Raw genomic sequence first — 27426 nt, 5'->3', positions numbered from 1 at the left:
TTTGCAGAAAGAAATGCTGACAATAGATAATACATATTTACTTTGGAAGTGGGAGTGAAGAACAGGGCATCTTTTTATAGACAATAAGGCGGTAAATTTGCTGTATTGAGTCACATACTGTGTTCAGGTTAACGTTTGTTTTGTAAAACTGGGAAATGCCTCCTGAAGATGTAACCTTATGCTTTGAAGGAATTTAGTGATCCCTGTATGTATCACTTTTCTTGAAATTAAAATGCTTCTGAATTCCTTCTTATTTAGGTTTGCCAGTCATGTACTGTCTATTGGAAGCTGTCTCAGTGTATCCAGAAAAGTTGGCCACCAAATTTGTAGACAAAACTGAATGGATAAAGGTATATCCTTTGCCTGTGTGTTTCTTTTTGATTCTCTGTGTTTTAAACTTCAGTGTCATGATTTCGCCTTCCTACCAGGGTTCCTGTGACCTTTTTTGCCTTTAGGTCACTTTGAAAACTCTGATCATCAGACATTTCCTAGGAAGCTTGTAGGTCAGGTGATCTATTGTTTGTGGCAGTGATCTATTTAGGTGAGAGGGGGAGATGAATTGAGAGGCATATAAGTGAAAAAGAATTATTTTTCTGCTTTAAAAATAAAGAAGTAATCATTTTGTATAGTTTAAATAAAACATTATGTAAAACATCTTTCTCTGTCTCTCGACTGCCCAGATTCCTTCCACTTCCTGCCTCTTCCTCTCTCACCTGACAGACATATAGGTTATCACTTATTTGTATACAGCGTCCCTTCTAGAGTTTAGTTACACGTATAGACGCAGATGAGATCAGCATTTAAAATTTTTCTTCCTTTTTTCACATACAGGTGTTACACAATACTTCTTCGCACTGTTTTGTACCTTCTTTCACTTAGCTTTAGAACATGGACTTATTCCTGCATGACTGTAGAGAGAACATCCTCTTTGTTTTAACAACTTCTTTATTTTCCACTCTATGGCTGTGGAATTATTCTTGGTGTTCAGTCGGTCAGTTGTGTCCAACTCTTTGCGACCCCAAGGACTGCAGCACGCCAGGCTTCCCTGTCCATGTCCATTGAGTTGGAATTACGCTAGATCCTTATTGATGGTCATTTAGGGTACTTCCAGACTGCTGCAATGAACAGTCTGTCATTTTGAATACGAGTGGGTGTATTTTTAGTTGGATTCTGCAGAAACGGAATTGAGGACACATGGATGCAATTTTACTAGACAGCACACATCCTCCATATGAGAAAGTGAAAGCGAAAGTGAAGTCTTGCTCAGTCACGTCTGACTCTTTGTGACACCATGGACTGTAGCCTGCCGTCCATGGGTTATAGGCTCCTCTGTCCATGCGATTTTCCAGGCAAGGGTACTGGAGTGGGGTGCCATTTCCTTCTTCAGGAGATCTTCCCAACCCAAGGACTGAACCCGGGTCTCCTGCGTTGCAGGCAGACGCTTTACCATTTGAGCCATGAGTAGTTCCAATTCAGACTCCACCAACCATGTTGGAGAGTGTTTGGTTCCCATGGTCACACCGAAGGAGTTGCCAGGTTTAGCAAATAAAATGCGGGATACTCAGTTAAATTTGAATTTCAGATGAGTAGAATGAATAATCTGTCTTAGTACAGGTCTGGCTTATGTAGTTCTATGTACCTCTTGTGCTACATAATGCAGTTCTTTTTGGAAGGGACAGTGTGAATTATGGTAAAATGTACAGATTCTTTTAAGTGTGAATGCATGAATGTAATTTACCAAGAGGAGTGAGTTTTGCCCTTTTCTAAAAAAATCTAATCTCATGAAATTGCATCTAGTTCAAAAAGATTTTTTACTCTGTGGAGATTTGCTGATTTTAAAATGATTTTAGACCTTGGCCTTGTAGATCAGGGGTCATTGGCCTGCGGTCTGTGCGCCACATCTGTCCTGCCTCCTGTTAGTGTGGCCTGCCAGCTAACACTAGTGTTTACATTTCTTAAGGGTTGAAGGAAGAATCAAAAGATAAGTAAAATTTCCTGACATGTGGAAATGATAGCGTCAATAAAATTGTACTGGAATCCAGCCACACCCGTGTGTTGTGACTGCTTTTATTAACACAGTGGCAGAGTAGAACTGCTGCATCATTTGGCTCTCTGTAGAAAACATGTAAGCCTCTGTTTTAGATCAGCTGTATATTAATTCCACCTGTTTTATATTTTATATCTTTGATGAAAATGCGCATGATATTTTGGTCTACCCTGTGTGTGGTCAGTCATGTCCAACTCTTTGTGACCCTATGGACTGTAGCCCACCAGGCTTCTCTGTTCATAGGGTTCTCCAGGCAAGAACTCTGGAGTGGGCTGTCATACCCTACTCCAGGAGATCTTCAGGACTCGGGGATCGAACCCACATCCCTTATGTCTCCTGCTTAGGCAGGTTCTTTAGCACTGGCACTTCCTGCCCCCTCCTGGCCCATGCACAGGCTCTCCAAAGATGAAGGTGCATTTTGAGGCAAGGCACTCCTCTCAGGACAGGATGTGCCTAGCTCAGGCCTTCGGTGACTCTGTTATTCAGAATTGGTAACATCAGAAGTCTGCTGGCCCCTTATCCTGCAGTGACATTCGGGCACATGCAGGTCCCTTTCTTTCTTGAAGAGGAAGAAGTTCCCAAAGAATAGATTGGGGTTGGGACGGGGTGGGGGCGGGGGTGGTCCTCTGTCCTAAGGACCCAGGGAAGTGCAGGAACTTGCCAGAAGGGAGAATGAGTGCCCTTGTGGTCCAGAGGGCAGGGATGGTGCAAGGGCGCCCCCACGTGGCCAGAGGTGCCACCTGCAACCACGTGTTCTTTCCCATGGGCCACGTCCATCAGATGCCTCAAAGCTAAAATGCTCATTTTCAGAAAGGGAGGGTAGCTGGGCTTTATTTTGTTTTTAAAAAATAGGTTGTGTCCTTTTCTCAAAAATACCAGTAACTTGAACATTGTAATGTATCATGTATTCTTTTAACTTTAAACGTTAGAAGTTGTCAGCAGGGAGATGATCCTTTATCATGTACATATTTCTTTCTATTTTGCTCAGAGTCTGATGAATAGCAGTAAAGAAGAGATGCGTGAACTGGCAGCCTTGTTTTATTCCGTGGTAGTGTCTACAGTGTCGGGAAATGAGCTGAAGTCAATGATAGAACAGCTGATAAAGACTACGAAGGACAATCATGTATGTGATCAGTTTTGCCTTTATCTTTGTGTGTGTGTGTGTGTGTGTGTGTGTGTGTGTGAAATAGAGGTTTTACAAAAGCATCTAATATATTTTTTCTATGTTCTCATTTGTAAAATGAATGCATAAATTGCTTGCTTTTAAGATGGTAAAGATGAAATGAGATAGATAGCACATGGATCCAGTCAGTCCAGTCGACAAGTTTGCGTGCCCTGTGTCTCACAGGCACGGTTTTCGGTGCTACGATGAGAATGGGGAGCAGATACACGAGAAGCTCTAGTAGTACTTGGTGCTCAGAAATGCTGGTTCCTTTTTTCTTCCCCATCTCCTGTCGCCTCTCTTTGTACCTGTCCCATCAGGAAACACTGTTGAAGTCATGTGCTTTCAAATATTCTATTGCCTGCCGTGTTTGGAGGTTTTTGCAATTAGAAATAGGCTCTAGTTCGTTGTATTTTGTTGGCAGTAGGGGAAAAATCATGCTTGGAAATTATGATGGCATAGTTATGTAAGTGTTATAAGGGAGAAGAAAGCATGTGTGCTTATCAGAGAGCATTGAGGGAGTCACCTCACCAGAATTGAAGTATGGGATTAGGGAATCCAAATATAAACTCAACTTCTCAGAATTCTCTGTGTTTGAAACTCTAGGTTTCTCTTGTTCGCTAGCTGATTTATTAACATCCCATGGAGCCTCCCATGATCACTTTATTCTTTGGCCTTGTGTTTTATGGGGGAGGTGACTGTGATAAACACAGTTATTGCAGTGCATTCACACACGTGTGAGAAGGAGACAAGACATATGCTGTTGTGTTGTTAAATCCAGAGCCCGGAGATACAGCACGGATCCTTGCTTGCACTGGGATTCACAGTAGGAAGATATTTGGCTAAGAAGAAAATGAAAATGGCAGAGCAGCCAAACGTGGAGACACATGCTGATTTCCTGCCCGAACAAGAGGAGCTCATTCAGAGTGCCACAGAAACTATTGGTAATTAACGTGTTTATGCTGATGTGGATGTCAGCATAAACAGGTTACAAGATTTTGAATGAGGTTAAAATTTATTGTAACATTTTAATTTCTTTTTATAGCATTGCACTCTAAACACACAAGCTTTTTCACAAAATCTTGATGCTAAATAAATTCTGTTTTTAATAACACTGAAGGTATTCCCATTTTTCCATATATTTTTTCTATTTGTTTCTGTTTAACAGAGGTGATTCCATTATGGGAAAAAATTTAAATGTCAAAAAAGGACCCCACTCTGTGGTGTTTTATTACTAAAGAAATGATAACAAATTATCAACTAGAATATATTGTAGACTTTGATTTTTATTTGCTGTCTTTAAGAAAATCTCAATTACGTCTCTGGTTGCTTTGTATTCCAAGGGTGATAAAGTATAATTCTCTTCTGTGTAAATGTGTTCACAGGCTCATTTTTGGATAGTACCTCCCCTCTCTTGGCGATTGCTGCCTGTACAGCCCTGGGGGAAATTGGCAGAAATGGTCCCCTCCCAGTCCCCAGTGAGGGGTCGGGCTTTACCAAGCTGCATCTTGTGGAAAGCCTGCTAAACAGAATACCCTCCAGTAAAGAAACAAATAAGGCATGTCTCTTACTTTTACCCTTCTCTTCTAAAAACTGTTTAACTTTGAGTTGTGGGTGATTTGTATATAGCCTTGTTATGTGTGCCCTTTTGACTCAGTTACTCCAATTAAGGCCCATAACTTGTTAAGATTTGGGTAAAGATTAAATGCATCAAGTTTATTCTTCTGTCATGCAAAAGGTAGGTAATAAAGTGTTAAATAGTTATATGATTTTTATAATTTCAGACCAGATCTAAATCTTAGCCTCCTTATAACCAGGTGGGTTTTAATAAGTTTGGGCATTAGTAAGCAGTGTGAGTCATCTCTGAGGAAAAGGACCTTTGAATGTGAATGTGAAAGTCACTCAGTCGTGTCTGACTCTGCAACCCCATGGACTGTAGCCCACCAGGCTCCTCTGTCCATGGGATTCTCCAGGCCAGAATACGGGAATGGGTTGCCATTTCCTTCTCCAGGGCATCTTCCCAACTAAGGGATCGAACCCAGGTCACCTACATTTTGGGCAGTTTCTTCACTGTCTGAGCTACCAGGGAAGCCCAGAGGATCTTTATAGTATTTTAATTTTAGATAAAAACCTTCACAGACTTTAAAATTTTTCTTTGGGATAAGAGTACCTCAGTGTTGAAATGTAAGATGATTTAATGAACAGAAAAACTCAGTTTACTACAAGTTTAATAAATATGTAATCTTATTCTCAATCTAGCTATTTTTTAAAACTTACCGAGAAGATCGCAATGTAATTTTTATTGGCTGCTATTAGCTAGTCATTACCATCCAAGCATATGCTGAGTGCTTCACATGCTTTTGTTAACTGAATCCTCAGAAAGTCTAGTGGAGTAAGTATGCTTGTCATCTCTGTTTTCCCAGAGGAGGAAAATTCAGAAAAGTGAAGTAACTTGCCTGAGGTCACACAGCCTCAAAGGCTACTAAAAACGGTCTAGCTGTGACCCGATCTTAGGTTCTTCTGGGCCCAGAGTCTACATTTATAGCTGTTCTGGTTTGTAGGGCACTGAGCTAAAGGCTGTGCTTCCTTCTTTTGTAGTGGTGGACCCTTAATAAACTTAGTTTCGTGTCTTTCAACCTCCAGTGTATTATATACATAATTCTGTAAAATTGAATGCTTAAAAAAAAAACACTGATGCATTTAGTTAGACAGACTCCTCCACCCTACCTTCTCATTTTTCTCCCAGAAGACATTTTTCTGGGGCCAAGCTGTTATATAGTTCATTTAAAAAAAAATTTCTCTGTTCTTCCAGATGAAAGAAAGAGCTATCCAAACACTGGGGTATTTTCCAGTTGGGGATGGAGATTTTCCTCACCAGAAGCTCCTCTTGCAAGGTCTGATGGATTCTGTGGAGGTATTTATATTGCTATCTGATTGTTAAGTCATTCAGACAAAAGGCATTTTTTTATTGTTGGAATTTTGCATGTTGTGAGGTTTTAAAATGAGACTTTTATTCATTCATTCACCAAGTGCTTACTGAGTACCAGCTGTGGGCTGTGCTAGACATGGCATTGATTGAGTCACCTGTGCGGGGAAGTCCCTATCTCATGATTTGTTCTGTAAAGTGTGGTGCAGGGTGAGTAGAAGGGGAAATACACCCAGTCAGCTGGCTGTGGGGAGTAGGTGCTGGTGTTCTGGTTGCTCTTGAGTCTGATGTCTTCTAGATAAACGTCCAGTGTGGTGGAGAAGACCTCCAAGTAGACAGCTGCTAGCCAGTGTGATCAGTGACTCAACACAATTGGCCCCAATCGGGCTTCGGTTCTTTTCACTTACTCACATTTTTCTTCACCGGCCTCTTTGTCTGTCTTTGTTCTGAGCTTCTGAAAGACCCTTATTTACTTCTTCTTTCTCAGGTTGTTGCTGTACCTCTTTGGAAAACTCCCCTGGCCCTTCACACGAGGGTAGATTCGTTAGTTCTCTGTGCTTTCTTGCCTCTCCATATTTTTCTTCACATTTATCACAGTTTCTAATTGCCCACTAGACTGAAGGCAGAGTTTGTTTTGTAACCCTGCAGCCCATAAAACTGGGGCCAGGCGGTGTGATTGGTAGAGTCTCGATGAAGTATTTTTGAGGTGAAATTTTTTGACAAGAAATTAAACTCATGTCAGATTCTCCCTGGATATCACTGACATTGTAATCTCTTGGGGAAAAGTTTGTGATGTCTGGTTTCTCATCCTTTTTCTTTTTTTAAATCTGTGATATAGATGGGTTTCTTCCAGTTTTATATAAATAAATGAAGGTTTGTCTCGATTCTTAACTTGCTACTGAGGACATTATAAGAGTTTAGAAATTTAGAAATATGAACAGCTTGAAATATGCTGGAGAGAGTAAAGGATTTTTAAAAAAAAAGAGCAAGAACCAGAAGCAAAATATCTTCACAGTCAGCTAGGACAGAGTTCTAAAGGTTTTTTGTGGTTGTTTTTTCTTTTGACTTTTTATTATGGAAAATTTCAGACATGCACCAAAGTAGAGAGAATAATAATGTAATGATCTCTATTCAGCCACTCTTTATTTCTAGAATAGTTAAAAGTCTACATATCATCTTCACAGATGGAGTTAGGGAGTTTTGTTTTTGTTTGTAATGCCAACTACATTGTATTAACATGTGAACGTGTAAAAACAGGCACATAAAATGAACCCCTATTATGAGATCCTCTGTGCTGAGATAGCTTTTCTCAGCTTAGAGTTGCCAAGAGAAGCTTTTGACCAGGAAGGCTGTAAGACCAAAGCCCTTGGGTCATTCTTCCTCAGAGAAGGAGGCGTGAGGTGTCAGCACCTGATGCCTTACAAGCCTAAAGCCCTTGGCTGGTAGAGCATGTGTCTGTGTGTCTGTGAGTCTCAGTCGTTTCTGACTCTTCACGGCCCCGTGTGTGTGTGTGTGTGTGTGTGAGTGTGAGTGTGAGTGAGTCTCTTAGTTGTTTCTGACTCTTTGCAGCCTCGAGGTGTGTGTGTGTCTGTCTGTTAGTCTCTCAGTCGTTCTGACTCTCTGTGGCCCCGAGAACTGTAGCCCACCAGGCTCCTCTGTCCATGGCAGGCAAAAGTACTGAAGTGGGTTGCCATTCCCTTCTCCAGGGGATCTTCCCAATCCAGGGATCTAATCCGGGTCCCCTGCACTGCAGGCAGATTCTTTACCGACTGAGCTACCAGGGAAGCCCTGACAACCATTTGAGAGGATCTTGCAGATGTCATGTAATTTAAGTGTACAGAGAGGAGATGTCTGTCAGTGATAAAGGCCAATGTTATTGTACAATTACTACCAATCAGGTGTCTACTAGTCGCCGTTTGTACATTAACCTTGTTTAATCCCTATGGCCTGAATGAGGTGGGTGATGGTATTATTTATGCTCATGTTACAAACGACATTGAGGCTCAGAGTTTAGTGCTGTTAAACTTAACTGATGAGAGACAGAATTTCCCTCGAGATGTGTATGGCTTCGCAGTCTGTCCCTTCTCCCCAAGTGAATGATTCCAGTCTTCCAAAGATTAAAAATCGCTTATTGGTTCTCTGCTTAGGTGAAAAGTGCAACGTGGACTTGGGAAAAGATCCTCAAGTCCTTCTTGGGCGCTCTGTTCCCTCACCCTGCCCCACTTTCCAACCATCCTGTTAGAGCGTTCCAGGCAAGAGTGGAAACAAACAAAGCACGCTGAGAAACAAGACCAGTAAGCGGCCTTTTTATGGAAATGGATGTTTTTAAAATGTTCCCTCTGACCCCTGGCTTCTGTCCCCTTCATTGCAGGCCAAGCAAATAGAACTGCAGTTCACCATCGGTGAAGCCATCACCAGTGCCGCGACAGGGACTAGTTCTGTGGCTGCCCGGGATGCCTGGCTGGTGACCGAGGAGGAGTATACACCCCCCGCCGGTACCTTGTAGTCAATTAATGTGTTTATTCCCACCATGTAACTCTCTTCAGTTCTTGTTACCACCTCTGAAGCCAGAGGAAAAAATATATACGTTCCATTTTTTTTTTTTGACTCTTTTTCCAATAATTGTATATGTCTTCTGAGTTCGGCTCAGTCAAGAAAGATAGCTGGTTAAAGGAGACGGAGCACAAAATGAGCAAGAACCGTTTCTTTAGTCCTCTGGCAAGGAGGCCAAGGAGTTAGCTGTCGATTCCCTTCAAACCTGTGCTCTGTCCATGAGGATTCCTTGGGGTGTTTAGCCAGTGTCAGAGGTCAAGGCCTAGCAATCTCCCAAGTTTTGTGTGCCCCGATTCTTTTTTTTTTTTTTTGTAATTTTCCTTTTTAATTGATTTTTTAATTGGATGAAAACTGCTTTATAATGTTGTGTTGGTTTCTGCCGTTTAGCAACGCAAATCAGCCATAATTAGACATACATCCCTCCCTCTGGAGCCTTACTGCCCTCCCGCATCCTACCCCCTGCATCAGTAATATTATTTATTTTTTCTTGGCTGTGCTGGGTCTTTGTTGCTGCGTGTGGACTTTTCTCTAGTTGGTGGCAAGCAGGGGCTCTTCTCGAGTTGCAGTGTTGGGCTTCTCAGTGTGGTGGCTTCTCTTGTGTGGAACACAGGCTCTAGGGTACTTGGGCTTCAGGAGTCGGGGCGTGTGGGCTCCAGAGCACAGGCTCAGTAAGGCTCCTGGGCTTAATTGCTCCTTGACAAGTGGAATCTTCTCAGACCAGGGGGTTGAACCTGTGTCTCCTGCATTGGCAAGCAGATTGTTTACCCCCAGGGAAGCCCACCCCTGATTCGTTATCACACAGTGCCAATCATGCTGCAGGTACGTCTCTCCACTGAGTTGCTCTGGCTTTTAGTGACTGTGTAGGTGAAGGAATGTGCACTTTCTGACTGCACGTTACAGATAGAGTGACTTCACATCTCCTGTGTGCTGTGAACATCCTCCGGGCACAGGATGGCTGTCCATAGCCAGAGGTCCCGCTGAGGCTAATCCTGCCGGCCTCAGTAGTGCTGAGCTTGGGGAGCTCTGGAGGGACAGGGAAGGAGAACAGCGGTGTAGTAGCTGGAGGAGGAAGGCGAGGGTAATAGAGGTTGGTTTTCGTGTTAGTTTTTAGGTGGGAGATGGGAAGGATACGGCAGAGAAAGAAAAATTGCTGACACCAGAGAAGATGGGGATCATGAAAATTAAGGCAAAATTAACACAACATTGTAAATTAACTATACCCCAATAAAAATTTAAAAACAAAAAAACCCATTTATTTTAAAAACTTAATGTGCAGTTAAGGTTCACAAGTGAATATGAAGGAAGGGAAATAACTTTTTTCTCCTGCAGTCATGATTTAAATGAGTAAAATTACATTAATCATACGGATATTAAAAAAATTAAGATAGTGTCTTAGAGAAGTTTTTTCGGTTCAGAGCATAATGAAGAGGAAGGCGCAGAGGTTTTCCACACCCTCCGCCACTGCATATGCCTAACCTCCCCCATGTTGGTGATGGTTTTTCATTCTAGGAAACTAGGGCTGTCTGAGTACCTTTGAAAGGTTATTTAGTTTATGCTGGGTTCTGAAGTGAATGATTATCAGTTCCTTCAGCAATTTATTTAAGCACCTTATTTGTTTAGATATTAATATGTTGTAGGATTGTTCTGTTGAGTAAATGTTGATTAACATTTGATATTTTTTTCAGAAGCTCTGTTCAGTTATTTTAATTTGCTTCTTGTCATTCTTTTCTTTTCCCTAGGAGCCAAAGTTAATGATGTGGTCCCCTGGGTGCTGGATGTGATTTTAAATAAACACATCATCAGTCCCAACCCACATGTGAGGCAAGCAGCGTGCATCTGGCTCCTTTCCCTTGTGAGGAAGCTCAGTACCCACAGTGAAGTGAAGGTAGGCCATCTCCAAGCGCGATGCAGCTCTGCTGCAGGCTGTTTATGAAATATTTATAATAGGTGTCGGAGGGAAATGTATGGGGTAAGGGCCGTTAACCAGTAACAGATACTGTGAAGTAAGCTACACGTGAAGGAATGAAGGCTGATCCCTGGTGTATATGCACTGGAGGATGATTCTTAACCTGAAGGGGTAAAGCCAGAGGAAGTGGGGGGACAGGGAGGTTTGGACTGTGTGAGTGGACTGCTGTCAGTGGTACAGCCTTCAGGTAGCTTGGCCACCTTCACAGGTGGTGTGGACCCCGAGAGCAAGATTCTCAGTCTCCCAAGGGGGTAGAGTTTCAGTGTTCTGAATGTCTCTTTTCTTATTTCAGTCTCATCTTAAAGAAATCCAGAGTGCATTTGTTTCTGTTCTGTCAGAAAATGATGGTAAGTTATTGGTAAATATTTGATTTCCAAACTTCTTTAAGCTTGTATCGTAAATTTTGAAAAATCTAGATTATGACCATAAGAGAAGGCTACAGGAAACTTGATTCTTACGTACTTATTCATTGTGTGTGTTAATTGCTCCGCTGTGTCCAACTTTTTGCAACCCCATGTACTGTAGCCTGCCAAGCTCCCCTGCTCATGGTATTCTCCAGGCGAGAATACTGGAGTGGGTTGCCATGCCCTCCTCCAAGGTATTTTCCTGACCCAGGGATCAAACCCACATCCCTTGCATCTCTTATGTCTCCTGCATTGGCAGGCAGGTTCTTTACTATAGCGCCACCTGAGAAGCCCATCCATTTTATTCATTAATGAATCATTTATTCATTAGATCAGTTTTGCATTTGAAAGTGGAGCCGAGGCTATCTTTAACGTTCGTAGCTTCTACTAATAATAGCTTTCTCCTACTTAGGATTTATTTTTTCCCTTTTTGATTTAAGCTAGGAGAGGGTGCAAATATATGTATTAGATATTTAAATAGTAGCTTTGTTTTATAAATTGTCTTAAACGTGTGATATAATATTGAGCTTTCATTTAAAAATTACCCGTGGGTTCTCCTGAAATGGATTACGTCTCGTGTGTGCACCTTGCATCCGCTGACCGTTGGTCACTGCGCACTGCCCACTGAGGCCCAGCAGGGTTGGCTTGATTTGTGAGTTGGGTATTGTGTGAATGCAGTTCTCATTTAAGGGACTTGGCTGGTGTCCTGTCCACTCAGATGATTTAATACATTTTTTTAACAAAATAGGTTGATGGTGTTTTCATATCTTTGCTTTGATATCATTTTTGGTTAATGTTACAGGTTTATTAAAGTTTTTTTCACTTGATGGCTAGAGAACAAATTTTTCTTAAAAGAATATTGTTTTGTCTGACTTTTGTGTAGAACTGAGCCAGGATGTTGCCTCAAAAGGCCTTGGGTTGGTGTATGAATTGGGCAATGAACAAGACCAACAGGAATTGGTTTCCACTCTTGTAGAAACACTGATGACTGGCAAAAGGTACAGTGAACTTGGAAACTTCAGATTTGAACACGCAGGGCAAGCTTTGTACATACCAAGAATACGCAGTGAAAGAAGGGAAGTTCAGCTTTTGGTTTTCCTGTTTATTAAGCCTTTTCTAAATTGCAAGTCGTCACCTGCTACGCTGTGGACAGCAGTTTAATTATCCAGTGTATACTGTGTAGAAAGTAAACTCAATTACTGTTTACAAACATGCCAATAACTCAGGCTTTGAAAACTGAATGGTCTCGGAACAGGTAAAGCATTGGATTACAGAAGTACCATAATTATGATTGGCTAAACGGAAATGAAGACAGGAAAGAGGACTTGCATATCCCGCACAGTCTGATCTGTGAAGAGAATCTATTTGTTCTTCCTAGACTTTATTTTACAGAATTCTCAGGCTAATGGGAAGGGCGAGTTGGCTTTTACATCTTGCTCACTGTAGATACTTAATAAGGAGTTGATTTTATCAGTTTACAGCTGAAATGTTTACATTAGTTGAATGGCAGTATGAAAATTTTGAGGCTCATGTAAATTCTTGCTGTTGTTTTCGTTTAGAGCTAAACATGAAGTTTCCGGAGAGACAGTGGTGTTTCAGGGAGGAAGCCTTGGCAAAACCCCTGATGGGTAAGTGTGCCAAATCCACCCATCATTGGAGACGCCTTCCGTCCAGTGGAGAGGACACTCACCAAGTTGATTTCCAGCTTTGTGGGAAGTGTTGTGTGTTAGCGGAAGAAGACCCTTCAAAGAAAAAGCATAGGTTTTTAGATTCAGTTTCCTGGAAACCAGACTGAGATGGAACTCTGTGTGCTGGAATTGATTGAAGGGGACCCCGGGGTCCTCACCTGGGGAGTAAGGGGGCAGGACGCGGCCAGGAGCCAAGAAGGAGCTGAACTGCTGCCCACATTTACGAGGTCCTGACCCATCAAGGAGCCCAGGACTGGACTGGGAGGGCGATTCAAAAAAGTTCTTATCACTCTAGCTTAGAAAAGACGTAAGGAAGACAGAAGTTGTCTTTAGACGGCTCTGTCAGGATCCACAGACTTTGGTGCACAGTGTACTGAAGGATTATCACTGCCTCAGAGGTGACGAGGGCTCCACCCGCACGGGCATCGTATGTACCTTAGGTCATTCACCAGCTGTTGCTGAGAACTGACTTAGGCGACTTCTTAGTTTCTCTTCACCCTGGTTCTCTGCCTATGTGGTAAAGAGATAACTCAATATTGGAAATTTAGTGAAAATGTAATTTTAAAATGTCTAGTAATATTGGTAGTGTAATTTTTGTTAGACTGGAGGTAGAGAAATACATTACTGTGTACTTTTTGGTTCTTGTTTTCAAGCCAGGGCCTCTCTACTTATAAGGAGCTCTGTTCTCTGGCAAGTGATCTTAGTCAGCCGGATCTGGTGTATAAATTTATGAATCTAGCCAACCATCATGCGATGTGGAACTCGAGGAAGGTAAGTGGCTGTTGCCCAACAGTTTTATTTTTTTTTCTTCCCTTCAAATCAAACCTGCCTCACTGGCAGATGGTGACAATTGATAACACAGTGTGTTTTGTACACGTCTGTGGTGAGAGAGCTCCGTCCCACCCCAGAGCTGGTATAGTGTTGATACTGGACACTCGGTAAATCAGGATGTCTTCAGGGACAAGGCTAGGAGGGGAACTTGTGTGGTATTTAATGTGTTAATATTTTATTGCAATAGGTGTGTCTGAGCCACTTCACCTTGCTACTGTCTTTTTAGGGTGCTGCTTTTGGTTTTAATGTAATTGCTACCAGAGCTGGAGAACAGCTGGCTCCTTTCCTGCCTCAGCTAGTTCCGCGTCTTTATCGTTACCAGTTTGATCCCAACCTTGGCATTCGACAGGCCATGACAAGTATTTGGAACGCACTGGTCACTGACAAGTCAATGGCAAGTATCTGTGAACGCTTGTCCCAGATTACAGGCGGGGTGTAAACCCAGGCTTACCTTCCTTTCTCCTCTGTATACCTGTTTGTTTAAACAAATAGACTTTCTTTCATCTTTTTGCTTTCTTCCTCCTTTCAAGGTACCAAAGACGCTCATGACAACATTTACTGAAACCTCAAAAATAGAAGTAATGAAATGTCTAGTGGGTGGATGGCTAAGGAACTGGCAGTGTATCCACACCAGTGGAAGCTGTGTCGATAGCACTGATGCGGTGGAGAACAGGAGGTGGATGAGGAAGCAGGCAGTTACCGTGTTTGGCTGCTTCTTGTATTCTCTCGCATTGTTAGATACTAGGATTTCTCAGGACTTGCCTCTGAGTACCTTTTTCTCTCTCCATTTTCTCCTTTGAGATGAGCTCTCAGGTCCAGGGCTTGTAAATGTCACCTTGATTGTGATCGTTCCCAGTCTTAATCTTCTGACCCAGGCACGACTTATGTTCCTGACTTGTATTGCTATATCTCACTGCCTGCTTGACATTGTCACTTGGATGTCATTTCAAGATATGTTAGACATAACACATTCAGAACAGGACTTAAGAAAAACGGCCTTCCCTTGGGACCTCCCCGGAGGTCCAGTGGTTAAGACACTGTGCTGCCACTGCAGGGGATGCGGGTTTGATCCCTGTTCTGGGAACCAAGATCCCACATGCCACGTGGCCCAAAACAAAAACCATCACAGCCTTCCCTCTCTCTCCTTCTATGTCCATTTCCCCAAGCTGCAAAACTGGGCAGCATCTTGGCTGTTGTCTGTCTCATCCCACCCTCGGTTGAATCTAGGAGCAAATTCTGTTCATTCTTCTTCCAAGGTATTTCTTTCTTTCTTTTCTTTTTTTTTTTTTTTTTGACTTCACAGTGTGGTTTGCAGGCTCTTAGCTCCCTGACCGGGAATCGAACCTGAGCCCGTGGCAGTGAAAGCACTGAGTCTTGACCACTGGACTGCCATGGAATTCCCTGCAAAATGTTGCTTGAATCTACTCTCTTTTTTCCTAGTTCTTCCCTAATGAATACGTTGTCATCTTTTCTATTTGCCCTCCTTCATTGACTTACCAGCAGTAAAAGTGATTTTTAAAAGTGCAAATTGGATTGTGTTTTGGGTTGAGATCCTTTGGTGGCTTCCTAGATCACTTTATTTTTTATTGATTTATCTTTTCAAGCAGATACTATTTTATTTTAGCTGTTGTTTTTCCAAGGATGGGAGTAGGTCAGAGCATTCCATGTGAAAAACATGAAAATATCATGCGTTGAATGATATAGTTTCCTCCTGTTATTATTAATGTATTATTATTTATTATTATTCCATTATGATCAAACACATTTTGTATGATTTCAATCCTTTTAAATGTTTTGAAACATTTCATGACCTTGCAAATAGTGACCCTGGAGAATGTTCCATGTATACTTCAGAAGAATTTGCAGTCTGCTGTTATTGAAAAGAAAATGTTCCATAAACGTCTGTTGGATCTAGGTAGTTTATCATGCTGTTGATCTCCTGTCTAGTTGTTCTTTTTTTCTGTTTTGTATTTCTTAAAAAATTTTTTTAAATTTATTTTCAGTTGGAGGGTAATTAGTTTACAAGATTGTGCTGGTTTCTCCTGCCAGCAGCATAGATCAGCCATAGGTAAACATATGTCCCCTCCCTCTTGAAACGTCCTCCTACCTCCCATCCCTTCCCACCTCTCTAGGTTGTCAAGGAGCACTGAGTTGAGCTCCCTGTGTCATACAGCAAATCCTAGTTGAGTTAAACAAACCCCATGACCCTTACCGTGTCTTTCCATCCCTAAGCACGATGTGGCCCGTTCCTCTCTCTCTGGTCTGGTGCTGGAAGGCACTGGAGGGTTTCCCTCTGAGGGTTCAACGAGTTCTGTTTGCTCTAGGAGAGTGCTTGGTACAGATGAGTCAGCCGAGATCATGTAGGCTGAGTTCAGGGCCCAGGCCGAGGCTCTTGAGATGTGAGTGTCATCTCTGTGCGTGGAAGGTAAAGCCACAGATGTGGATGAGATCACTGGAGGCTGTCTAGAGACATGGGCTTAGAAAGGCATCAGTTTCTTTACTCTTAGATGAATTATTCCCTTCCTCTCTTGGTTTTCTTGCATATCAGTGAGGATAACAAAACCTCTCTTACCTATGAGAGTAAAAGTGGAAAAGCCATAAGTTTTGAAGTTCTGTTATTGTTGTTTAGTTGCTAAGTCCTGTCCGACTCTGCGACCCCACAGACTGCAGCGTGCCAGGCTCCTCTCTCCTTTACTTTCTTCCAGAGTTTGCTCAGATTTGTGTCCGTTGAGTCGGTGATGCTATCTAACCATCTCATCCTCTGCTGCCTCCTTCTCTTTCTGCCTTCCCCGCATCAGGGTCTTTTTCAGTGAATCGGCTCTTCATATCAGGTGGCCAAAGTTTTGGAGCTTCAGCTTCAGCACCAGTCGTTCCAATGAATATTCAGGGTTGATATCCTTTAGGATTGACTGGTTTAGTCTCCTTGCTGTCCAAGGGACTCTCAAGAATCTTCTCCAGCAGCACAATTTGAAAGCATCAATTCTTGGGTGGTTTGCCTTCTTTATGGTCCAACTCTCACATCTGTACATGACTACTGGAAAAACCGTAGCTTTGAGTATACTGACTGATGTTTGCAAAGTGATAATCTCTGCTTTTTAGTATGCTGTCTAGATTTGTCATAGCTTTCCTTCCAAGGAGCAAGTGTCTTTTAATTTCATGGCTGTGGTCACCATCCACAGTGACTTTGGAGCTCAAGGAAATAAAATCTGTCATTGCTTCTGCTTTTTCCCTCTTCTTTTTTGCCATGATCTTAGTTTTTTGAATGTTGAGTTTCAAGCCAGCTTTTTCACTCACCTCTTTTACCTTCATCAAGAGGCTCTTTAGTTCCTCTTCACTTTCTGCCATTAGGGTGGTGTCATCTGCATATCTGAGGTTACTGATATTTCCCCCAGCAGTCTTGATTCTAGCTTGTGATTCATCCAGCCTGGCATTTCACATGATGTACTCTGCATATAAGTTAAATAAGCAGGGTAATGATATACAGCCTTGTCGTATTCCATTCCCAGTTTTGAATCAGTCAAAGTCAATCTGCTATCAGTGTGTTGTTATTATCAAATGGAGAAGTGTATAGCAAAGCTAAAAGGTTAAATTCATCTTCATTCTGAGCAGTCAGATCCTTCTTCATGTGCCAGACACTGTGCAAGGTACCAGGGAGGCAAACACAAGTGCGATGCTGTCCCTGCCCTTGGGGTCTCAGTGTGAAGGGGCAGGACCGTGACTGTGCCGGCTGATATGATGCTCTTAAGCAGGTGCCGTGGGCGTATGGGGCAGGATAGATGGTTCTTGTCTGTGAAGGTGATGCCTGATTTGAATCTTGGAGAAATAGAAGTTAGCCAGGCAAGGAGGTGATAGAAGAGCTCGAGGTGATATGTGCCAGGAAGTGGAGGTGAATGGAGGTGAGATAGGACATGAGACCGTGGGAGCCAGAGAGTTGCAGGAGGTCTTCATATCCATACTTGGGTGACTGGACTTTATTATCACACACTGAGGAAAATAAGAGATCGTGCTTGCATTTTAAGATGATCGGTTGGGCAGCTTTTAGCAACCAAAGTGGGGAGAGACTTGTGGACTGAAAGGCCTAGAGAGACACTTAGCCTGTTACATATAGAAACAGTGTGGTAGAGATGCACATTTGATTATTGATGGATTTTGAATTTTTAATTTTATCCTTTTACTATCATTAGGTGGATAAGTATTTGAAGGAAATTCTTCAAGATTTGGTTAAGAATCTGACCAGCAATATGTGGCGAGTTCGAGAATCCAGGTATCATTTTTGGAGATATAACTAGTAAAAACTGCATTTTTTTCCCCTTCAAATTTCCAAGTTTTATACCTTGTGCAAAAAGAATGCGTTAAAGCCACTGAAAAGCATATTTCTGGTTGGGTTAGATCATTAATAACATTTAAGCTATAGCCAGTGGTTTTCCTAAGTTGTCTTAGTTTTTCTAAGTATGATTTACTGGGTTGGCCAAAGTTTGTTCAGATTTTTCCATGCCACCATACTGAAAAACCTGAACGAACTTTTTGGCCAGCCTGATTAAAGTAGACGATCACTTGTTAAATTAGACATCAGGGTACGTTTATATAGTCTCATAACTTTGTAGGGTAGCATTTATTTATCCGTAAATAATTTAGGTCTACTCAGTGTCTGCCACGTGCTTGGTAGTGTGTGCTAGGCTCTGAAGTGTACTGCTAAGTAAAAAATGATGACATGTCATCTGAAAGAGATTGTATTATAGTTGCGGGACACAGACATTTGATGGTTGTAAATGCCTTATGCCTGTGGTATATCAGGCATCACAGGGAGAGTACGCATACCTATCTTGGAGTAAAGGGGTTAAGAGTACACATATAGGCAGAAACCGTATTCTTATATGAATATTTTGTAGTAAAAGACTGAGCTTTTTTGATCATATATTTGAAACCAAATTGTTTATTTTCAGCTGCTTAGCTCTGAATGATTTATTAAGAGGAAGACCCCTAGATGACATCATTGATAAACTTCCAGAAATTTGGGAAACCCTCTTTAGAGTACAAGATGATATAAAGGTACTGTATAAATAAACATGCATTTATTTGTAGACTAGCAGAAATTGGAATTGTTAAGATATGTATGTTACATATTTCAAAATTCAGTATCCAGACAATTTTTTAGAAGACCAGAATTTTCTGAATTTTCCTCCAAAGTTTCAGTCTTGATCTGTCTGTGAAGTGGTAAGGTTAGGTAGCTTTAGGTCTAAATTTAATTACCTTTTTTTTAAAAATAAAGGGTAGCTACTGCTTGATTTTCTTTCAGTAGAGATCTTGTGATGCTATTGATGAAGGACAAACAATAGTTTAGAAATAATCCAATATAATTCTACTTGATCAATTTCATAAGTTGAATCAGTCATTCCCAAATAATGTGTCCAGTTTTTCTCTGAATTTTGCCTTCGCAATCTATATTTTAGATTTTTCAATCTTACAATTAAAATTAGATGCTTCTTTTTTTTTTCTTTATTCATCAGAGATTTTTTAGGTTTTTGAGAATTTTCACATACGTCTTCACACAGTTGCTTTTATAATCAATTTAGTTTCTAAGCTGTTATACTTAATATCCATATTTTTGTAGGGTCAAAATAGGTTGTATCTAATTTAAAAAATAATAGTCCATCATGGTAATATGCTCCTTGATGGGCACAGAGCCTAGTGAAAGATTGTTTTTACTTGTTAATGGAAGTAGGGTTTTTCATCAGTTTGTGTAGATTTGGAGGCAGTTTAAATGCACGTTTGAGGGTAGATGAGATGGAAACTCTGACTTGTATGATATCAGACTTCTCTTTTTTTTTTAGGAATCTGTACGAAAAGCAGCAGAACTAGCTCTGAAAACTCTGAGCAAGGTGAAAACTCTTAATCTTTTACTGGGGGTGAAGTGGGGCAGGATTCTATGTGACAATGAAAATAATAATAATTTTTTTGTCATATAAAGTGACATTTAACTGCATTGTAATTGACTTCATGTTACAACCTACCGTTCTTAACGATGAGTGGAAAAATGAAAGAAAGTGAAAGTCACTCAGTCATGTGCCAACTCTTTGCGAACCCGTGGGGTGTAGTCCATGGAATTCTCCAGGCCAGAATACTGGAGTGGGTAGCCTTTCCCTTCTCCAGGGGATCTTCCCAACCTAGGGATTAAACCCAGGTCTCCCGCATTGCAGGTGAATTTGTTACCAGCTGAGCCATGAGGGAAACCCAGTGAATGGGAAACTGGGTGCTATGACATTAGAATATGAGTATTTTTAACAAAGTTTATCTCTGGGCTCTTTAAATGGTCGGCTCCTCTGGGCCTTTATATAAGATACGACTTTCTCTTGACTCTGAAGCACACATGACATTTAGATCAAGCATCTGTTCTCTTCATTAGTGCTCTGTTTATGTGTTAACCTGCCTTTCATAGTTACGAGGTTGGTAGCCTTTTTGAAACTAGTTTCCCATTTGCATTTTGTTTTGTGGTGTATCAGGGCCTTCTAATGTGTTCTAGCTGTATATGCCTTGCAGTAAGTCACATTATTAGGACGTAGTAAAACTGGGTTTTAAACCCAGGTGTTTCTTCTTTCACATTTGTGTTTTTGACCTCTGTGCTATGCTGCCGCCCAGTTATTGATGATCATCGTGGTGACAATACCTTAAGCCTCTTCAGAGTGCTTTCTTAAATGGTTCTCATTTCATCTTCAGCTGTTGCCTGTTTGACAAATTAGAAGACCAAAGCTTAGAAAGTGAAATGTGTTACCAGATTTTCTGTTTAGTTATTGGCAGCCCTAGGACTCAACCGCAGATCACGAGGTCTTTTTTTTCCCTCTGTGGAGTGGTAGAAAGTGTAGGATCACTTACTCTTCCTGTGGCTGTAGGAAGTAGGAAGTGTTTTGTCAGATGAACGCTTTATCAGATGAGGGGTCAGGTTCACTAATTTCTGTGCTCTTTGTCTGTGAGGTCTGTGTGAAAATGTGTGACCCTGCCAAAGGAGCAGCTGGCCAGAGAACCATTGCTGTCCTCCTGCCCTGCCTTCTGGATAAAGGAATGATGAGTCCTGTGACAGAAGTTCGAGCCCTCAGGTTTGAATCAGCGGATGAGATTGAATACACTGGATTTACTTAGTTCTTAGCCATCCAGTAGAAATTGGATTTCTTCAAAGGTTAAGATTCTGGAACATATGGAGAAGGGAGTTGAGGAGAATCCACTGGGGTGACCCAAGAGTGTGTGTGAGAAGTGGCGAGTCAGAACGTTTTTGCAGAGATGCTCTCTTGGGAGCCTTGCTTCCGCCCAGTGTTCTGCACCCTGCCTCAGCCTCGAGTGCGGTGTGCTCTTCACTCGTCACCGGCCTCTGCCCCCAGCAGGCATATCTTGTTATGCTTCTGTTAAGCAAGGTCTTGGGAAGCTTGCTTGTTGATTATATTACTTAGTAACATTTCACCGATTATTAGATTTAAAATAAGCTGTTCACTACATGTGAAATGTTTAAGAAACATGTATTTAAATCTATATGGCTCTTCTAAGTTAAAGCCAGTAGTGAAAGATACTAGTTTCGTTTTTTTTTTTTTAACTAGAATACTATCTAGAAACTTCATGAATTCCATTTTTATTTCACTCTTTATATTAGATCAGATTAATAGTCTCAACACTGTTTTGTGGTAATCAAGTAGTTGGTTTGGGAAAGTTCTTTTTAGAAGGATTCAGCTAACAGATGCAGAGGTATGATAAAATTAGGATACCACCATTTTGCGGTCATCAGTAAGATAACCCAGGTAATGATCGTAAGTGGCTCTAAGTCAACTGGTAAAAGGCTGATGGGGAGAGTTACAGTGGATGGTTGGTTTGTGCTGACCAAACTTGAACCCTCTGATCACTCTTTAAGAGCGCAGAAAAAGATAAGCATCCTAATGTGATGGGATAGGACATGACAGACCATCTGTGAAAGATTCTTATTTAAACAAAATTGAACTAGATTTAGCCTGCAGATCTGTATAAGCTACAGAGGAACATGTTAAGTGATACCATCAGAATACGATCAGTGAGGACAAATAAGTTATAAGAAAAAAAAGGAAGGAGGACACTGTGAAAAAAGATTCAGGAAATGCAGTAAATTGCGATGTGTGGATGGACTCTGGATTCAATTCCGTCAAACCAGCTGTTAAGGACATTTGTGAAACCATCAGATGATATGAAAAGAATTCTTAATATTTTTTGGGTGTGAAATGGTATTTTGATGATGATAAAGAGTCCTCCTCTCATGATGACACATACTGAAGTTAAGTTAGGGATTATGCTTCAAAATACGACGGCAGGGGTAAAAAGTATACGTGTGATCTGTATGTATAATGGATGTATAAGTGAGACAGAATTGGCCAAAGGTTATTAATTGTTGAACTGAGTGGAGAACATAATAGAATTTCATTTATGATCCTCTCTGCTTTCATACATGCATGAAATTTTCTTTAATCAAAAGTAGAAACAAAACCCAGAAAAACAACAGAGCTAAGACTAGGCTCTGAACCCAAGGGAGTATGTTCCTTAATGCAGGTAACTGCAGGATATCCTCATGATTAGACTTGTAGGGCTTCTTCCTTTTGTTAAAAGAACTCAAGAGTTGTGTTTTGTGTGTCTGTAGTATCAACACCCTTGTGAAGATCAGCAAAAGTGCAGGAGCCATGTTGAAGCCACATGCGCCAAAACTCATCCCAGCTCTGCTAGAGTCCCTAAGTGTATTGGAGCCCCAAGTTCTCAATTATTTGAGCCTCCGGGCTACAGACCAAGAAAAGGTGAGTTGACAGCACAAGTGTATTGATAATTATTGTGAAGGGAGAGTCCTGTTAAGATACTGAATAGGTCCCCAGGGTCCTCCAGGACTCAATTGATACTTTCAACACTGTTGAAACAATTTGACTCCTATAACCACATGCAGTGTTTTTTTTAGTAGTGGGGTGGGCAGGGAGAGGACTCATATACTATTATGTGAAGTGAGTGAAAAATGACACTTCTATCCAAAAAAATACATCAGTACATTTATTTAACAGAGTTTTTGGTACATGTTTGTTTATTTTTTAGGGGTTAAGTCTACACCCTCAGAGTCTTTTTCTATGAACCATTCTTGCTCTACAAGTCAAGAGGATGTCTAGCTAGACTTTGGCATGGTTCAAAAGTACTTTGCTTTTTTAGGTATACTATAGTTCCCTAGTCTCTTAATCAGAGTTGTGGGGTTTTTTTTCTTTAAATTACAGATGAAATATATTTAATGTGAAAAATTAAAGCATCACAGAAGTGTAGAAAGTATTCCCCCAGGAGTCCCCTCTTCTCTGGCAGCACAGTGTCGTTCCTGAGGACATGCTGTCAGCAGTTCCCTGTGTCTTCTTTCAAGTTCTTTTGTAGTCACAGGCTACAAAATCAACAAACACAGTAATTTAGAAATAGAATCAAGCTACAAACATTCTGCAACTTGATTTGTGTTTTTAACAAAATACCATGTGTGTATGTCGATCCGTTTCATTCTTTTTAGTGTGTGTGTAGTGTTCTGTAGTGAGGTTGTTTTGAACTTTTGTGTGGGAGATTTTATAATATCAAAAGTTACACATGTTCTGTTTTCTCCACATCTGTGCCAGCACTGAATAATATCAGTCTGATAAGAATCCCATTCTAATTGGCAGTTTCCTGTTATTAGTGCTGTCCATTGTCTTTTCATATTGTGTTAGCCATCTGTATTTATTTTGTGAGTTGTATTGTTTCTTTTCCGTGTTTATTTTTCACTTGTTTATATTTTTGCATTTGTCTTTGTTAGAACTATCAAGCTCCTGTCATATGATTGTAAAAGCTTTCTCTCAGTTCAGTGTTTGGTTTTTAACTCACCTAAACTGTTCTCTTCTCATTCCCTTTGCCTCTGATAGTACTCTTTCTTCTTCGGTCATTCTTCCCTCTTTCAGCAGTAATCTTGCCCCTTCCTGTGTTCCCACCTAATAAGTGTTGAGAATGAAAAAACGTGAATTATAGTTCAGACTTTGCAGCCGTAGGCAAGTCACTTCTGTGTGCCTAATTTTTCTTGTTTATTATGTCTGGATAGTGTCAGCCTCTCCTGCTCCCTAGTTCTTGGACTAAAATACCATATGAGGGCCCTTTCCATAGTTAAAGGAAAACATGTATAAAAATTAAAAATCATGTCTTAGATGGAAAATTATTTAATCTGCTTCTTATTGGATGGAAAACCTGAGGCTCCGGAAGGCTGGATAACTTGCTCAGAGCCATACTGGGGTGTGTTCTAGCTGTGGTTAATACTGAACTGTCGTCTGCATGTCTAACCTGTGATGAGATGCTGCCTTAACATATCTATGGTTGAATGCAGGACCGAAGAAGTTATTTAGATTTGTGTTTTAATTTGTTGTATCTGTATATTCTTTAAAAATATTTCTTAATTTGGCAGTCTCACCCAGCGGGAGTCTGCGGAGGTTCTTCTTAATTGATCGAATGCCCTTGTATTTGTGTTCTCAGGCTGCAATGGATAGTGCCCGACTCAGTGCTGCCAAATCCTCTCCCATGATGGAAACAATCAACATGGTCAGTGCCTCCTATAATGAGAACATTTGTTGGCTTACTTTAGAGGGTAGTGTTCAAAGTCTTCAGGTTCCAGTGCATTGAATGAACTAGAGATTTAAGGAACGAATCAAGCAGCTGTTGTGACTCTAGTTTTTTCTTAAGAATTCTTTTTTCTTCTCCTGTATTGCTAAAGGAACACATACTTTCCCCAATACTAGACTCCCATTAGCCCAGATTTGTCTTATGCAGGGAAACAATATATTAAAAGATTTCCCTGTAAATCTGTATCTGTATATCTTTTGTCCTACCTGTCTAAAGAAAGGTTCAGGTATTCGTCTCTGCCTGAGCACTGTCTTGGGGACCTAGGAAGGTGTAAGCTGGAAGTGTTCAGAGAAGTAGACAGCAGAAAAGGTAGGGAGAGAGAACTGAGCACCTTCGATAGGTTGTTCAGTTAAAGGAAGGGGATTTGCAGAAAAGAGCTGCTTGGCACCAAGTTTCAAAGTTCCAGCGTTTGTGGAGTCGTAGATTAAGAGTCCCTAAGGTCACAAAAGCTGACTCTCCTGTGCCTGCCCTGGAGTGGTTAACTGAGAACTCATGAGCTACTGGAAATTGTGGTGCTAGGCAGATCGCAAGATTAGACAAGAGAAGAAATTTTTCTAGCGCTTACTGGGGAATTATTACCAAAATTTGGTCTAAAGATGTTATATTTTAGTTGGATGATGGGGGAAGAAAGCTTAAAGAAATAGAAATAGCAAACTTCTTATAGATGTGTTCATCAGTAATAGAATGTAGTGGTTACACTTTCAAAAGAACAGTATCACAGATTCAGCCTAAGAAGTCAACTTTAATAAGATGGCTTGGTAGGGCAGGCCTCCTGAAGAAGGTCGGTTTTAATCTGGATTGATAAAGAGGAAATAGACCCAGAGAGATCCTTTCTTCTTGGGTGCTCATTATTTATTTTCTCCTTTATAAATCGGTGCTTTTTATTATTTTTTGTTTCTAATGTTGAACCACTGATAAATGGCTTTCTTGTGTGTAGTATAATGGTGGTTTTAACACTGAAATTAGAGCAAAATCAAACCAGTAGTTTTTCAACTTCATGTCAAAACCAGTCGGGTGCATAGTTGACGTGGGCAGTTTTCTTGGGGGAAGGGGTGTGGCTAGTTCCCCGATCAGGGATCAACCTGCTCCCTCTGCAGTGGAACCTCACAGCCTTCACCACTAGACCACCAGGGAAGTCCCGGGCAGTTTTTAATTGAAGATGTGGTACTGACTGACTGACTGACTTCTTTCCTTAAGTTAACTTTATATTTATTCTCTTCCCAAAGTGCCTGCAATATCTTGATGTGTCAGTGCTGGGTGAGCTAGTTCCTAGATTATGTGAACTGATCAGAAGCGGTGTAGGTCTTGGAACCAAGGTAAGCAAGTGTATTTTTTACCAGAGAAATTTCCATCTTTTTTAGTTTGGGCCACAAACATAGAATAGACGTCATGTGTGAAATACATTTTTTTCCCCTTAAAACCTAATACTATTTTACATTAACTATTTTGTTTCTGTGACTGCATTAGTAACTTAAAACATGTAACTCACTCAGAATATAAAACGTGTGACTTACTCAGTAAATATCGTCTCCTCTGTCCACGGGAATTCTCCAGGCAAGGATACTGGGGTGGGTTGCCTTCTGGTCACTCTGTGTGCATGTGCTTACACAGTGCCCACTCTAATGGCCACATTATTCTCTTGTGTGGCTGGAACAGCATTTATTTTAACCCATCAGGGAACATCTGATTGGTTTTCAGTTCTTTTGATTCTCCACAAAGCACTGTGATGAATGTCCTTGGACACATCTGAAGCTACTTCCTTTCGTTAAATTCCGAGAACTGGAAATGTTAGAACAAGAATGGACAGGGTGGCGGGTTGCCCTCCCAAAGGTCGTGTGCGTCTGCTCCTCACTTGCAGTGTATGAGAGCAGTGTGCATGTGTGCAACAAAGGATCCTGCTGGAAGTCTTGAGGAAAATCTTCATGTTAGTAATTTAAAATAAGAGTTTTCCTAGATGGTCTCTTGGAGGGGCTGTTAGGCTTTGCATATTTCTTTAAATCTCTGACTCCTAAAACAAAGTTTGATAGAACACTGTGACCGTCATATTTAGACGTTTGCCTTTGTGACCCTGTAGGGAGGCTGTGCCAGTGTCATCGTATCATTGACTACTCAGTGTCCCCAGGACCTCACACCCTACTCAGGTGAGTTTGTCTGAACCATGTGGGCGATGTTTCGGTATGGCCATGTCTAGTGTGACAAGGTTTTAAATGGAAAAATAACGGCCACTGAGCCATGCTTGAGATACTGTGTACTTATTCCCTCAAGCTCCCCACCTCTGCCTTTATCTCTCTTTGCAAGAGGTACAAGATGATCAAGTTTAGCACGTTTTCACGGGTTTACAGATTTTATTTCTTGCTGGTATAAGGAGGTGAAAGTATCTCCTCTTCTGTAGGATTTGTAATTTTACATCAACACTTTTATCTTCTTGGATTGATTTCCAGGTGGGGCTGAGGGACTTTTACAAAAGTACCTCAGTCTCATTTTTGCAGCTTTCCCCCCAGTATTCTAGACACAGATTATTAATTGTTTACTTTTATTTCTTGGGCACACTGTGCCATCTGCAGGATCTTAGTTCCCCCTGGTACCTCCTGCATTGGAAGCACAGATTCTTAACCACTGGACTGCCAGGGAAGTCCTGATGCAGTTTAATTTTTATTTTTACACCAAGCAAAGAGAAGCGAATGGATATTACAAATGTAATGTGCAAGGGCTCTAGGCTGCCATGGAATAAATCAGATACTGACTATAGGTTTAAGTTTGTCTGGGTCCTGGGAACAGAGCAGAGCGTTCGGTCAACCAGGTGTCAAGATTTTCCTCCTTTGTTTGTGCCAGGTAAACTCATGAGTGCTTTGCTTAGTGGCCTGACTGATCGGAACAGTGTAATTCAGAAATCCTGTGCATTTGCCATGGGCCATTTAGTTCGGGTGAGTTGGATTTCTTACTTAGTTAAATAAGTATAGTGGCATAATTACAGAGAAATGACTGGGATCGTTTCTCTTCCAGACCTCACGGGATAGCAGCACTGAGAAACTCCTGCAGAAGCTCAATGGCTGGTATATGGAGAAAGAAGGTGTCTTTCTTTTCCTACTTCAGTTACTGTTAATTTAGATGTAAACAGCCTGATGAAACAGGACAAATCAGGTCTTACCCTTTCTGATTTTATGTGCTCTGCGAGGAACATTGCTGGTTG

The 27426-nt window shown here is 41.2% G+C and overlaps 1 protein-coding gene across 7 annotated transcripts in view; it reads left to right on the top strand.

Annotated features, from left to right (window-relative positions):
- The window catches only part of ECPAS (Ecm29 proteasome adaptor and scaffold), a 109948-nt gene that overhangs the window by 66323 nt on the left and 16199 nt on the right, over positions 1 to 27426 (top strand). For all 7 annotated transcript variants that reach the window (XR_009495682.1, XM_010808244.4, XM_024996324.2 and 4 more), the window contains 22 exons: positions 259 to 350; positions 3036 to 3170; positions 3991 to 4153; positions 4595 to 4767; positions 6022 to 6123; positions 8507 to 8630; positions 10428 to 10573; positions 10947 to 11001; positions 11942 to 12056; positions 12618 to 12686; positions 13400 to 13517; positions 13804 to 13971; positions 17762 to 17841; positions 18521 to 18626; positions 19409 to 19456; positions 20547 to 20668; positions 22222 to 22372; positions 24090 to 24155; positions 25463 to 25552; positions 26311 to 26377; positions 27069 to 27160; positions 27240 to 27306. Coding sequence is in view for 6 of the 7 variants with exons in the window: in XM_010808244.4 (XP_010806546.2) it covers positions 259 to 350; positions 3036 to 3170; positions 3991 to 4153; positions 4595 to 4767; positions 6022 to 6123; positions 8507 to 8630; positions 10428 to 10573; positions 10947 to 11001; positions 11942 to 12056; positions 12618 to 12686; positions 13400 to 13517; positions 13804 to 13971; positions 17762 to 17841; positions 18521 to 18626; positions 19409 to 19456; positions 20547 to 20668; positions 22222 to 22372; positions 24090 to 24155; positions 25463 to 25552; positions 26311 to 26377; positions 27069 to 27160; positions 27240 to 27306 (2349 nt within the window). In the remaining variant the exon portion in view is untranslated. The remainder of the gene's footprint in view (positions 1 to 258; positions 351 to 3035; positions 3171 to 3990; positions 4154 to 4594; positions 4768 to 6021; positions 6124 to 8506; positions 8631 to 10427; positions 10574 to 10946; positions 11002 to 11941; positions 12057 to 12617; positions 12687 to 13399; positions 13518 to 13803; positions 13972 to 17761; positions 17842 to 18520; positions 18627 to 19408; positions 19457 to 20546; positions 20669 to 22221; positions 22373 to 24089; positions 24156 to 25462; positions 25553 to 26310; positions 26378 to 27068; positions 27161 to 27239; positions 27307 to 27426) is intronic.

This window comes from Bos taurus, chromosome 8, assembly GCF_002263795.3.
Source record: "Bos taurus isolate L1 Dominette 01449 registration number 42190680 breed Hereford chromosome 8, ARS-UCD2.0, whole genome shotgun sequence".
Classification (NCBI taxonomy): domain Eukaryota; kingdom Metazoa; phylum Chordata; class Mammalia; order Artiodactyla; family Bovidae; genus Bos; species Bos taurus.
Note: the sequence above shows the minus strand (reverse complement) of the source record. Positions and strands in the feature narration are given on the sequence as shown.